General features: G+C 41.8%; 1 protein-coding gene across 1 annotated transcript; it reads right to left on the bottom strand.

The window, feature by feature from the left end:
• Positions 1-591: 591 nt before the first annotated feature.
• On the bottom strand, positions 592-7,847 carry LOC120305137 (zinc finger protein 708-like). Its single transcript, XM_039336554.1, has 4 exons — positions 4,077-7,847; positions 3,417-3,524; positions 2,656-2,782; positions 592-2,361 (listed from the first exon to the last, which is right to left on the bottom strand). Exons 1-4 carry the CDS (start codon positions 4,413-4,415, stop codon positions 980-982), a joined length of 1,956 nt encoding a protein of 651 aa, XP_039192488.1. The 5' UTR covers positions 4,416-7,847; the 3' UTR covers positions 592-979.
• Between the last annotated feature and the right edge of the window lie 5,781 nt (positions 7,848-13,628).

Below are 13,628 nucleotides of genomic sequence, written 5' to 3'. Positions count from 1 at the left end.
AAATATTCCTCTACTCTGCTTTTTTCCAAGTACAAACAAATGCTCAAAGAAATCAGCTTGGACTTGGAAGGAGGTGGCATCAGTATGTTGATGGCATTTTGCTTGCCTTGTGTTTGGCCCAGAATCAGTGTCTGAGATCAGTAAGGGGTTGGGAGGGAGCCAGTCAACTGGCTGAGCTGATTGTGCAAATTCAAATGGTGTCAGTCTGCTTTCCTTTCCTCCTGAATGAATCTTCTTAACCTGGATGCCCTCTTGACGTGTGGATTAGAATTTGCCTCAACTGATGCTATCAACTGGTGATCTGGAGATAGAGATCTTTGATACAGTTTTGGTAACTTCTGCAATGTGCTGCCTATGACTTCTGGTTTGGTGATCTCTGTGTTTTCTTGCAGATGTTTCATTACCAAACTAGGTAACATCAAACTAGGAAATACTGTATTTTCCGGCCTATAAGACAACCCCCCAACTTTTGAGAAGATTTTCAGGGTTTAGAATCCTAAACCCTGAAAATCTTCTCAAAAGTTGGGGGGTTCTCTTATAGGCCAGAAAATACGGTATTCCATTTCTAGTTTAAGTTTCTGTTACTACTAAACCTGTTTTAAGACTTTATCAATTTACAATTTCCATAATCAAATATTGTTTTACTTCAACAGATTATCACTTCAATTATCTCTTCCAGATATGTTCAAATTCTTAATCTCTCATCCCTCTTTTAATCACCAGTCTCATTTATAACTTCTTCCAATAATAACTAACTTAGTTAAAAAAAAGAAACAATGTTAAACCTTACTTCATTTCAATTCATTACACAAACTTCAAATCACATCCAAATAATTATTTACATTGTGATTCAGAACAGTACCAAAATTACATTTATGAAATACAAACTAAAATAATTTTATGGTCGGGGGTCACCACAACATGGTGGCCACGCCCACTTGGCCACGTCCCTGGGGTCACCACAACATGGAGAACTGTATTATGGGGTCACGGCATTAGAAAGGTTGAGAACCACTGATTTATACGATCTGTCCCCAGTGTGGATCCTTTTGTGACGATTAAGATTTCCTTTCTGGTTAAATGTCATACCACATTCCATGCATTTATACGGTCTGTCCCCAGTGTGGATCCTTTCGTGATTATTAAGTTGTCCTTTTCGGGTAAAGGTCTTTCCACATTCCATGCATTTATATTGTCTATCCCCAGTGTGGATCCTTTTGTGACGATTAAGAAGTGCTTTCTGGTTAAAGCTCTTTCCACATTCCATGCATTTATATTGTCTATCCCCAGTGTGGATCCTTTTGTGACGATTAAGAAGTGCTTTCTGGTTAAAGCTCTTTCCACATTCCATGCATTTATATGGTCTATCCCCAGTGTGGATCCTCTCATGATCATTAAGATGTCCTTTCCTGATAAAGCTCTTTCCACATTCCATGCATTTATACGGTCTGTGCCCAGTACGGATACTTTCGTGACAATTAAGATCAACTTTCTGAGTAAAGCTCTTTCCACATTCCATACTTTTAAACGATGTGTCCCCAGTGTGGATACTTTCATGACAATTAAAATCAACTTTCTGGGTAAAGCTCTTTCCACATTCCACGCATTTATACGACGTGTCCCCAGTGTGTATCCTTTTGTGACGATTAAGATCTCCTTTCCGGGTAAAGATCTTTCCACATACCATACATTTATACAGTCTGTCCCCAGTGTGGATCATTTTGTGACGATTAAGAGGTCCTTTCTGGGTAAAAGTCATTCCACATTTCATGCATTTATACAGTCTATCCCCAGTGTGGATCCTTTCATGAACATTAAGATCTCCTTTCCGGGTAAAGCTCTTTCCACATTCCATGCATTTATACGGTCTTTCCCCAGTGTGGATCATCTCATGAAAATTAAGATTTCCTTTCTGGGTAAAGCTCTTTCCACATTCCATGCATTTATACGGTCTGTCCCCAGTGTGCATCCTCTCATGAAGATTACGATTTCCTTTCTGGGTAAAGCTCTTTCCACATTCCATGCATTTATACGGTCTGTCCCCAGTGTGGATCCTCTCATGAAGTTTAAGATTTTCTTTCCGGATAAAGCTCTTTCCACATTCTATGCATTCATATGATCTCTCCCCGGTGTGCATCTTTTGGTGGACATTAAGATTACTTTTCGTACTGAAACTCTTTCCACACTGCATGCAGCATTTCCTCTTTCTGCTCAGGGTGGAATCCACCAAAGATATTACAGAAGTATGTGGTTTGCATTTCCCACACAGTTTCTTTGGTGAAGTAGCAGCGAAGGAGTTATTCTCCATAGTTTTTAGAGGCATGCATGCTTCCTTGTCGTTCTCATTCACAAACACCTCATCTGCATGGGAAAAAATGAAAATTAATATTCTGATTAGAATTTAAAAGGCCCAACCCCATCAAAAACATGTCAATCTGCGTTCCAGGTTTAGTACAATCCATTTGTCTAGCCAGGATGTGCTATCTGCAAATTGTTATCTAGGAGGCTTTATTATATAGAAATAATGTTTTCAGACAAAAAACAAATTAAAGTCAATCTATTCAGTCACTTCCATGGAGTATCTAGGATATTTCTCAATTCTATGGTGAATATTTGTGTCACAACCTTATAGCGAACTGAACAGCCTGGCCTTACCCAGAGCAGCCATATTGATAGAAACCTCCTGCATGACTTCTCTGCACAAGGCCTTCTGGCCAGAATCTAGCAGCTTCCACTCCTCATCTGTGAAGTCCACAGTCACCTCCTCAAAGGGATTAGAGCTCTAGAAAGAGAAAAAAAGTAGACAATCCCAGGAAACAGTTGAAAGTTCTCTCTCTTAATGCAGGCAACATAGAATGCACAGTTGCAAGAGCCAAATGAACATTTTGTTTCAGGTCAGATTCATGTCAACCTGTCCACATAGTCCAAGGGGCTGGGAAGTTGCAGCTTAACAAATCATGGTTTAGCTACTTCCAGGTTATAGAATGTAACACAGCTAACGCTGAACAATGGTTTTATTGTTATAGCCACTTAGTGTTGACTTACTGGCTTATCCTTCATGTGCTATATTTTTCTTGGTATACTTAACAGTTATCTTACAAGGGAGATGGCTGGCATAAATATTCAATAAAATAAACACTTCTTAGGTATGTTTAATCCCACATTTATAGTTTCAATTCATGGCTTTCATTTCTAACTATTTTAGGCATTCTTCTTAATAGTATTAAGAAATATTAACCTCTTTCTACAATAAAATTTCATTTCTAATAAAAGGTTCCTGCCTATCAATTGTCTCATTGGCATTTCCAGCACAATCTTGAAAGCCAAATGTGGTGGACACTGTGTTCAAGTGCACATTCAGCTCCTGAATGGATGGATCTGGAACTCTACTGTTCTCAGAAGAAACCTGCACTTACCTGGGAAGGTGGCCAGAATTGGGTCCTCCTGAAAAACAGTTGCTGAATAGAGCTGGATTGATCTCCTCTGCCCCGGAGCTCTGCTGAGATCTCCTCTGTGAACTGCTCCTGCATTTGAAGAACAGCCTGATTCATAATCCATTTCCAGAAGACAATATCTGTGATAGTTCACATTCTTTACATTTTGCTTTCCTACTTGTATTTCCCCAACCCAATTCAGAGACACTTCAGGGAGTCTGCGAGTGACTTAAAACAGCAGGCTGTATTTTTATCTACCTAAAATGTGTTAATTAGTTTCCTTCTCTTACTATTGTGGTATTCTAGAGCTTATTAAATGTGGCTCTGTATCAGAGGCCATTCACATAATCCAGTTGCTTCCCCTTATCTAGATTCAGGTAACAGCAGATCACAAACTAAACACTGATTATGATGAGATATATGGATAACATCACAAAGGATACAGAGGTGTAAAGGGATAAATTAATTTAGGAAACAGAAGCATTTGCCTTAAGAAGAAATCCATTCTTCAAAGGTGAGGAATTCCAGAAAAGGCTGCAGAGTCATATTTTTAATCTCTCTTATTAGAGACATGGCTAACCCTTCCTCTCCCCTTCCCGCCCCCCATGGAGATCCCAGAATGAAGCCCCCCGCCCTCCTCACCTGCCCCTTTCCCGGCTCTTCCCGCTGGGCTTGGCTGAGGAGGAAGCCTTCGGCCAGGGCCACCGCCTGCGAACAGCTCTCGGCTCCGCACTCCCTCACCCAGCTCGCCATCTCCGCGGGCAGCAGGGCCCGCAGCTGCTCCAGCACCACCAGGTCCAGCATCTCCCCTTTGCTGCTCCTCTCCGGCCGCAGCCACTGGCGGCACAGGCGGTGCAGGCGGCTGCAAAGCTCCCGAGGCCCCTCGGCCTCCTGGCGGCAGCCGTCGAGACCGCGGAAGCGCCGGCGGTGGATCTCTGGGCTGAGGGCGGCCTCCATCCCTGGAGATCCCTGGGCCTCCATCGGGTCTCCTGCTCGAGGGCAGCCAAAAGAGGTCCGAGACGGTCCGAAATGTCCCCCGGCCCCTCCGAAACCCTTCTCCGGTTGGCAGGAGGGCAGAAATCGGACTCCGCTGACTCGGGCGTTAGCCGCCTGAAGAAGGCAACGGCAAATGCTTCCAGCCAATTACCTGAGTGCTCCAGGCACGTTGGCGGAGGAATTCTGGGAGTTGAAGTCCAGCAGTCAAAAGGCCCAAGTCTGAAGACGCCTGCTCAACAAGGACCTAGAACGAGAGATATGTGCTTCCTAGAGGGGACGTAAAAGAAGCAAATCAAAAGGCACTTTCCTTTTCCGGGCTTCCAGAATGTGTGCTCCGCTGCTCTTCTTCGGAGGGGGGTGGGGTTCGCTAAAAGGCGGGCGGTAGAAGCGGAGACTGGGACGGCGATGCTTGCGAAGGGCAGGGAAGGACCGATCATCTCAGCGTCGCCCCTCTTCATCGCCCGCTTGCTCCTGCTCGGGTCCTGCGCCCTGCATGGAAGTCGGGGAGGCTCCGCTGAAAGGTGGAGCTCTCCTTGGTCTCTGGGTCCAGCGCAGGACGGACGGATCGGGGGGCTGAACGTCGGAAGGCGGCTGGTAGCTCCTTTTCCAGCTGACACCTTTCCTTGCAAAAGGAGAGCTTCGTGAGTGCAGAGACTGAGGCAGGATGGAAATCGGGGAGGGGAAGGCAGGTTGGATCCGGGGCTGCGAACGAGGGGAAGCCTCGCCCTCTGCCTCGCCCTGGAGGTCGGCGGGATGGCTGGAGCAGAGAGCTTCCTTCCCTCCATGCTCCCTTCCTGGAGACGGGACTTGCTCTCTAGGCGTAAAGCGTTTCTCCCGGCGGTTCATTTGCCGGGTTGCTAGAGCAGAAGCGAGCGTAGGGGACTGAGGGTCTCAGTTTAACGGAGCTGGCGCCGATCCCTTCGTTTTTCATGTCTCTGTTTAAATACATCCTCTGGAAACCGTGAAAGATTATTTTGGAGAAAATTTTACCGATCTGATTAATCAGTACGTATTTGATGGTCCGTAATCAATTTATCAAGAATTTGTATAACTAAAGATCGAGAATAAGCTAAAAAAATTCTCAATTTCATATCATAACTAAATGGACTTCTCAGAGTAGCTATTTGCATATGTTTTACACAGGAATTATACTTCTTTACGTGTTGAATTTATAATATAAAACTATTTATTATTTACCATCCAAAGCTCTTTGAAAATCAGAGCGTTGTTTTCAGTTTAGGTCCTCTGCTAAAAGACAAGAAGTCAACTCAGAATAAAGAGTAGCAAAATTGGTTCTTAAACACCCGCATCCCCAAATTTGTTATAGGAGGCTTTTCCCTTTCTGGTCAAGTATTACTGGTAGTTTGTAAATGGGGAAGAAGAACCGCTTACTTCCACTCCTAACTCAACTCTGACGGCTCCAGTGGGCTTTGGCTGAGAGTGGCTGAGAAGAGGGAAGCCACCTGATAAATCATGCATTTGTACTTTGATTATTCCTCTGCCATGAATTTTTATTTTTCTTATACGTATTGTAGTTTTTCTCTCTTAAACATATCTTTATCAACTTCAACCCATAGCGTAACATAATTACTTTGAAACAATATACTATTCATATTTCTCAGATTAATACCCAAGTACTTTACTTTATATTCAATCTCAAAATCTGATTTTTCATCGTTTCACCTTCTACATATTTTGTTTACTTCTTTTTATTAGTGTTATAGTCACATTGCCCACTAATACAATTCTTTTTTAAAGTTTCAAAATTATTTTCATTCTTTCTTATTTTGTGGGATATAATGATTATCCTGCTGATCAATTGTCCCTGTCCTTTGACAGAATATTGTATTTTTTTCTGTTCTTGCCATTTGACAAACACTCCACATTCCTTGTTTCCTGGGCATACTATGTTGCCATACAAAGTTTTTCTCTTCCCACCTCCTTTAATATTTTCTCTCAGGATATATTTTGTCAGCTTCTGAGTATTACCCAATTTAGTGGTTCATCCTCTTTGATATGGATGCTGTCATTTTATTTTACATAAATATCCAGATTGCATTCGTGATTTTTCTTTTGAAAGATACATAAGCCCTGCTCAACCAGTACCTTGCTCTCATCCCATTCTTGAATTTCTCTACATATTTGCAATGTTAACTAAAAATAATGAATTCCATTCAAAATATACTGTTCTCTGCATTCTATGATGCCATTAATGATAGAGAAAATCAATTTTTAGTTTTTCTTATTGCTGATCTCTGTAGGGAAGGGGGCTGCATGAAATTGCCCCAATTAAATTGATACTGACACAGAACATTGTTGTAGAGTCCTATGATGCCTAATTTAATTTCTCCTTGGGGACATTTAATTCTTCTGGAAGTTTCCATAATTTGGGGAGAAAATGCATCCATTCAAGCAATCAATCAGAATACAGCAGGAAGGGACATTGGAGGTCTTCTAGTCCAGCCCCCTGCTGAAGCAGGAGACTCTTTACTATTTCGTACAAAGGACTGTCAAGTCTCTTCTTAAAAACCTTCAGTGAGGAAGCACCCACAACTTCTGGAGGTAAGGGAGCATCTGGAGGTAAGCTCTTCCCCTCTTTAAATGTCCTCATGGTTAGGACTCAGTTCACTCAATTCTACTTCCCTTGGAGGCTATAGTGAACGAATCATTGTCCACACAAATCTTCTGCAGTGCGCAGACGATCATATGGGTTTGAGGGTTTGGACAGGGTTCTCCAGCCTGAGAAACTCTGGCGAGTGTTCTGCTGCTCCTGTAATGCCAGGGGACAGTGGCAGGAAAGGACAGCTTTCAAAGTGGAAACGAGTGGATCCCTCGCCTAAGTTCTTGATCCTTTCCTCTTTCACTGGACGAGCCTTCATGTGGGATAGTGTTGCTGTTTTCCTTACTCCAGCCTCGGAGCCTATTAGGTCTCAACATAACTGATTCATTTATAGGAGGGTCTGAGCTGGGCCTTAGAAGCGCACTCCACCAAATACCAGCTGTGGAAGGAGTTGCCGGTAATAGTGGTGTTGGGGGAACTTTAAGAGGACTGCAGAAAAACGCAGTGAAGGTTCTGGATCGATGGGAGGACTGGGGCTGCACTATAGTTGGGGAGGGGCCGAAGAGGGAAAACTTTTTGGGAGAAATTCCTCCTGCAGTGGAAATTGGGGGAGGGGCAATGTGGCTGCTAGTGTGTGTGTGTGGGGACTCCCTAGTCCCGTGGTGGTGAACCTATAGCACGTGTGCCACAGGTGGCATGGAAGGTGCTTTTTGTGGGCACGCCCGCCATTGCACCACTCCTAGACCTTCAGCTGGGTTTTATAAAACCTTTTCACTTTAGGCCACCGCCGCCGTATGCAAAAAAGAAAAAGGTTCAATTAATTTCCTTGCGGGAAAAAAAGATCTCAAAAACTTGGAATTGATTGATTGAACTTTTTAGTCCCACCCAGTCTGCCATTACCACCGCAGCCATGCCCACCCCACCCAATTGGCAACACCCACTTGGCACCCGACAATACATAAGTGGGTTTTGGGTGCAGTTTGGGCACTCAGTCTCTAAACGTTTCGCCATCACTGCCCTACTCAGTCCCATTTTGGTGCAGAAATACCAGCCTTTCTTCACCTGAATTCCCCTAGTATTCATTTCTGCTCCTTTCTTTGTGGTGTGTGTGTGTTCATTATCCTCTTCCAGAGAGGACTATATTTAAAGATACAAAGAGGCTTTCCTTAAGGTGGCATCTTGGATTTGCCTTTCAAGACATCAAGAACTTGCAGATCTCTTACATAGGAATAGTGATGGTAAGTCTCCTGCGGATGTCCTTTTCCCACTGTCTTTTCAGTGATCATTTCTGCAACTAGACTATTCCAGGTGGAAAAGAGCAAGCATGGAACACTCTGGAATGTTCTTCAGCTTTGCAGCTGGAGGTGGTTGCAGCTTATGGTCCTTTGCAGCACGACAGAAGATAAAATGCAGGCTGAGGAAGGCTCTGATCCTTGGGATCCAAAGTTCATTTAACCAGCCTAGTCCAGGAGTCACCCCTAGAAACACCTTTTGAGGGGGGGATATTTTCAGCCAGTCTCTTTGAGAGCAAAAGAGAAGCATGCTGAATAGCCCAGGGTTCAATAGGCCGGCTGAAAAAGGTTAGTTTGGATTTTGGAGTGGACTCTTTTCAGTCAGGCCCCAGAAACCACTCCTTCCTTGCAGCCTTCTTCGTTGACAGAAAAGTTGCAAATATTAATCACATGATTATAAGGCACTTGGCAACAGGCGGGAAAGCACTGGAGACACTATAAGTATATTCAAACTGTGATATGATAATGCCTTCTACTGTAAAATGTGGCTTTCTGACATTTCTACTCGATGTAACCAAAACTCTTAAGGGGTCTTGTTCAGTTTCTAGCATTAAACTGGTTTTCAAATATACAAACTGTTTGGTCATCTTTTATTTAATAACTTTTGTAATCTTTTGTCTAGTCCAGCGGTTCTCAACGTTTGTGTGACGGCGACCCCCGTCACACAAACGTTATGCGGATGCGCGGCGCAGCCGCGCATGGGGGCAGGGCGCGCGCGGCGCGCATGCGCGGCGCCACCCCCGTGCGCGGCGCGCATGGGGGCGGGGCCCCCGCGCGCGGCGCGCATGCGCGGCACCACCCCCGGAGGCGCGCCGCCGCCCCCACGCGCGGTGCGCGTGCGCGGCACCGCCCCCCCGGAGGCGCGGCGCGCCCCCGGAGGGGACAAAATGGCGGATCGCCGCGTTTGGCGAACCCACAAAAGAGGTCGATCGACCCCAAATGGGGTCGCGACCCATAGGTTGAGAACCGCTGGTCTAGTCTTTGCAATAATTCGCAGCCTTGTAATATAAATACGGTTGCTTCCTTTTTTTTGCCTAAAATATTTGCCTGCCTAGAAGAAAAATAACTTTCCAAAACGTGATCTGCTTAACATGTTCTCTCCATGAAAAAGAGCATTGATTTCTGGTTATTAAGTACTTAGGTTATGATATAAGATTCCCAAAATGATCACAGAAATGGGATGCTCCAATTGAGATAGGGGCAGGTTTGTGACTGTGTTTTTCTTTGTGCTTCTTTGAGAAGGTATATTTGTACCTCCGTCTCTTTCTTCCTATCTTTGGGAAGGGCTATTGTTGGGTACATAAGTTGTCTTGGGTACAGGCTTGGGGTCTGCATTCCTGGTCTAGGAATCCTGACTGGAAGGACATGTTGTCAGCCCCTCAAGGTAGTCCAGACAAGAGGCACGAGAATGAATACTAGCACTATCTCTACTGCGAGGCCACAATACAAAATCCTGAAACTCTGAAAGTATTTTTTCCATCCTCTCTTTTTACTCTTTGAACAATTAGGGAGTTTCTTTTGCAATTCTTCCAATGCCCCATTCACCCTCACAATCTCCTTGTGGGGATTAGGTTATCTTTTCGATAATAGCTGTTCAGCGGAAGGCTCTTCCCACGTCTCCCAAAGTCATTCTCATTCTCCCATTACCCCCTCCCTATCCATGTTCTCCAGAAATCTTTTCCACTGTTTGTTTGTAAAGAAGAGAAACAAAGGCATGTAAGACTTTCTAATAAGGTTTACTGTATTTTCAATGAGAATGAATAGTTAGAATATCAGCTGAAAGGAGTCAATTAATTCCTGCATTAGAGGCAAGAAAGAGAGAGAACAAAGAGAAGGAATTCATGTCACTCCCTCAAATGCTGGAGCTTCTTACATCCCTGAGAAGGCTGGAAGGTTGAAATAGGCTTGTTGTAGAAATGAGAGACTTGAGTCAGCTCTTTTGGGAAAGGAAATGGTTTATTGCGCAGGTTCAGAGAGCTAATCACAGCAAAAAGGATCTGAACCCCGAACGGGCTTAGATGAACATTCTTTTTTTTATTTTTTTTTTATTGAAAATTTTTAGATTTTACAAAACAATACAAATCCCTTCCCCGAACCCCCCCAACCCTCCCCTACCCTCCCCCGACCTTCCCAGAGCTGAATAGAGGCTTAATTAAAAAAATTTCAAAAAGTTTTAAAATAGATATAAACCATAAACAAGTCTAAGTACATTAATTAAACAAGTTATAAAATAGTTAACAATAATATATGTATAAAAAGACAAAAATACAAGGAAATATAAGAAAATATAAGAAAATAGAAAGAAAAATAAAAAAAAATAAAAAAATAAAAAAGGTCTAAAAAGTCTATAGTCTATGAAATATCTTAAGTTTTAAATATCAGTTATTGAAAAGCTAAATAATATTTTTTTATATCCAACTTATATTGTATAAAGTCTATCCATTTTTTCCATACCAAAAAATACTTCTCTTGCGATTGGTCTTTCAAGAAAGCCGAAATCTTTGCCATTTCCGCCAAATAAGAAACTTTAAAAAACCACTCTTGCAGGGTAGGCAAAGATTCCTTCTTCCAATATTGCCCTACTAACAACCTTGCCGCTGTAATTAAATTTAACATCAATGTAATCTCTTTAATATCACAATCAGAAACAATACCTAACAAAAACAATTGTGGGGTAAATTTTACCCTTCTTCTAAAAATTCTTTGGATATTCCACCATATCTTAATCCAAAAAGCTTTTATATTTTTACATGACCACCAAATATGATAATAAGTAGCATCCAAACATCCACATTTCCAACATTTAGGCTGTAAGTCAGGATACATACGAGACATTTTTTGTGGATCAAGGTGCCATCTATAAAACATTTTATAAAAATTTTCCCTTAAATTTTGGGATTGTGTAAATTTAACATTCCTCACCCAAATAATTTCCCAAGTATCTAATAGAACCGGTTCTTCAAAATTTTGTGCCCATTTGACCATACATTCTTTAACTAATTCTGCTTCTGAATCCAATTCTACTAACACCCCATAGATTCTCTTAATATGGGTTCGTCTTTGATCTTTTATTAGTTTTAATAAATTCTCATCTTCTCTAAGTAAACCCACATTACGATCTATCTTCCACCTCTCTACTATTTGTCTATAATGAAACCATGAATAAATAATATTTTCTTGTGTTAAATCTTCCAAGGATTTTAATTGCCAATTTTTACCATCCCATCTAAGTAGTTGTACATAAGAAACACTATCCATCTTGACTCCTCTCCTTATCCCTTCTATCGCATGCCCCGGTATAGCCCATAGCGGAATTTTAAAATCACTTCTATAATATTTCCTCCAAACTCGAAGTAAGGAAATCCTTATAATATGAGATTTAAAGACCCTATCAACCTTTTTATTAAAAATTAAATAGGCATGCCATCCAAAAAGTAAATCCCAGCCCTCCAAGAGGAGTATTTCTACATTTGTTAAATTAACCCAATCACTTATTGATGTTAAAGCCACAGCATCATAATACAATTTCAAATTCGGTACCTTGAGTCCACCTCTCTCACGAATATCCTGTATAATTTTAAGTTTTACTCTTGGTTTTTCCCTGCCCAGATAAATTTGTTAATACCTTTCTGCCATTCATTTAAATTAACCTCATTCTTTAAAATAGGTATCATTTGAAATAAAAAAAGAAACTTTGGCAAAACACTCATTTTGATCGCCGCAATTCTTCCCAAAAGAGATAATTGCAACTTCTCCCAATTTTCCAAATCTCTTCGTATATTGACCCACAGCCTTTCATAATTGTTTTTATACAATTTTGCATTAGAAACAGATAAAATAACCCCCAAATATTTTACCTTATTAACAACCTCAAAATCTGTCAACTTAACCAAAGTCTGCTTGTCCAAATTAGTCATATTTTTAGGCAATATTTTAGTCTTATTATTAATTTTAAAACCCGAAACCTTTCCATACTGATGTATTAATTGTAATAACTCTATTACAGAATAAGTAGGTTGAGATAAAGTAACCACCAAGTCATCTGCAAAAGCCCTTAATTTATATTCTTTTTTATTAACTTCTATTCCTTTTATTTGCTGTGATTCTCAAATTTTAATCAGCAATATTTCCAAAATTAAAACAAACAGCAATGGTGAGGTGAACATTCTTATACCCCTTAATACAGTGGTTCTCAACCTTTCTAATGCCGTGACCCCATAATACAGTTCCCCATGTTGTGGTGACCCCCAAGTGGGTGTGGCCACCAATAAGAGGGAGTAGGACAGCTAGGGAAAAGGGAACAAAATGGTGGACAGCATGGTTTGGCGACCCCCATGAAATGGTCATTCGACCCCAAATGGGGTCCCGACCCACAGGTTGAGAACCACTGCCTTAATACATACGCATTTCCTTATCATGAAGTATTCCATACATGGTTATATTCTATAGTTCCTTATTCTAACATAGGAAAACTACCAAGCAGTTTGCAATATATCACGTGCATAGAGAAAAACAGGATATTGGGCTGATCAGGCACTTCTAAATTTAAGTGTCATCTGGTAGACAGGAAACCTCCTTCGCGCCCACAGTTTCTGCTAGACATCAATATTTTTCCAGCTTCCCACTTTAGGCTTGAATTTCTTTTTCTCCTATAAATTATTTCTAAGTGGAAACAAATATTTGCCTAAAGAAGAAATAAATCATCCTATAAGTAAGGTCACTGATCTGCCCTCAGCAATTTTGATACTTGATTGCTTATAACTTTTCTGCTGTATGACCACTTGGATGGTAGATAATATTCCAGTTCAAACCAGAGATATTTTCACTTTCCATGCTTTAATAAACTTCCTGCCATGTCTAGATCCTTGGATGAAGAATAAGTTGACTGTTGCAAATAAAACTCAATGCATGGATTCATTTGTTTTTTCCTGTAAATCAGCGCCCGGTCAACCTGGGCCAGGCCGAGCCACCGTGGGCCGGTCCTTCGTCGTTTCCCATTTCCAGGGCGACTCTGGGGACCAAATATAAACACATGGCAGGCCGGATTTGGCCCGTGGGCCGTTTCACGTGTGCTGAACAGGAAGTCTTCGACTTATAACATTTTGTTTAGTGAACTTTCAAAGTTACAGCAGCTCTGAAAAAAGTGACTTATGACAATTTTCACACTTAACAACCATTGCAACATCCTGATGATCATGTGATCAACATCCAGATGCTTGGCAGCTGGTATATATTCAGGGCTGTGGCTGTGTCCCAAGATCATGTGGTCCCCTTTTGTGATCTTCTGACAAGCAAAGTCAGTGGGGAAATCCAGATTCATTTGAGAAGCGGATTACTCACTTATCA

The sequence above is a fragment of the Crotalus tigris genome, unplaced genomic scaffold, assembly GCF_016545835.1.
Source record: "Crotalus tigris isolate CLP2741 ecotype Arizona unplaced genomic scaffold, ASM1654583v1 scf7180000017666.379230911805:20528666, whole genome shotgun sequence".
NCBI lineage: Eukaryota > Metazoa > Chordata > Lepidosauria > Squamata > Viperidae > Crotalus > Crotalus tigris.
This window is presented reverse-complemented; position numbering and strand designations above follow the sequence as displayed.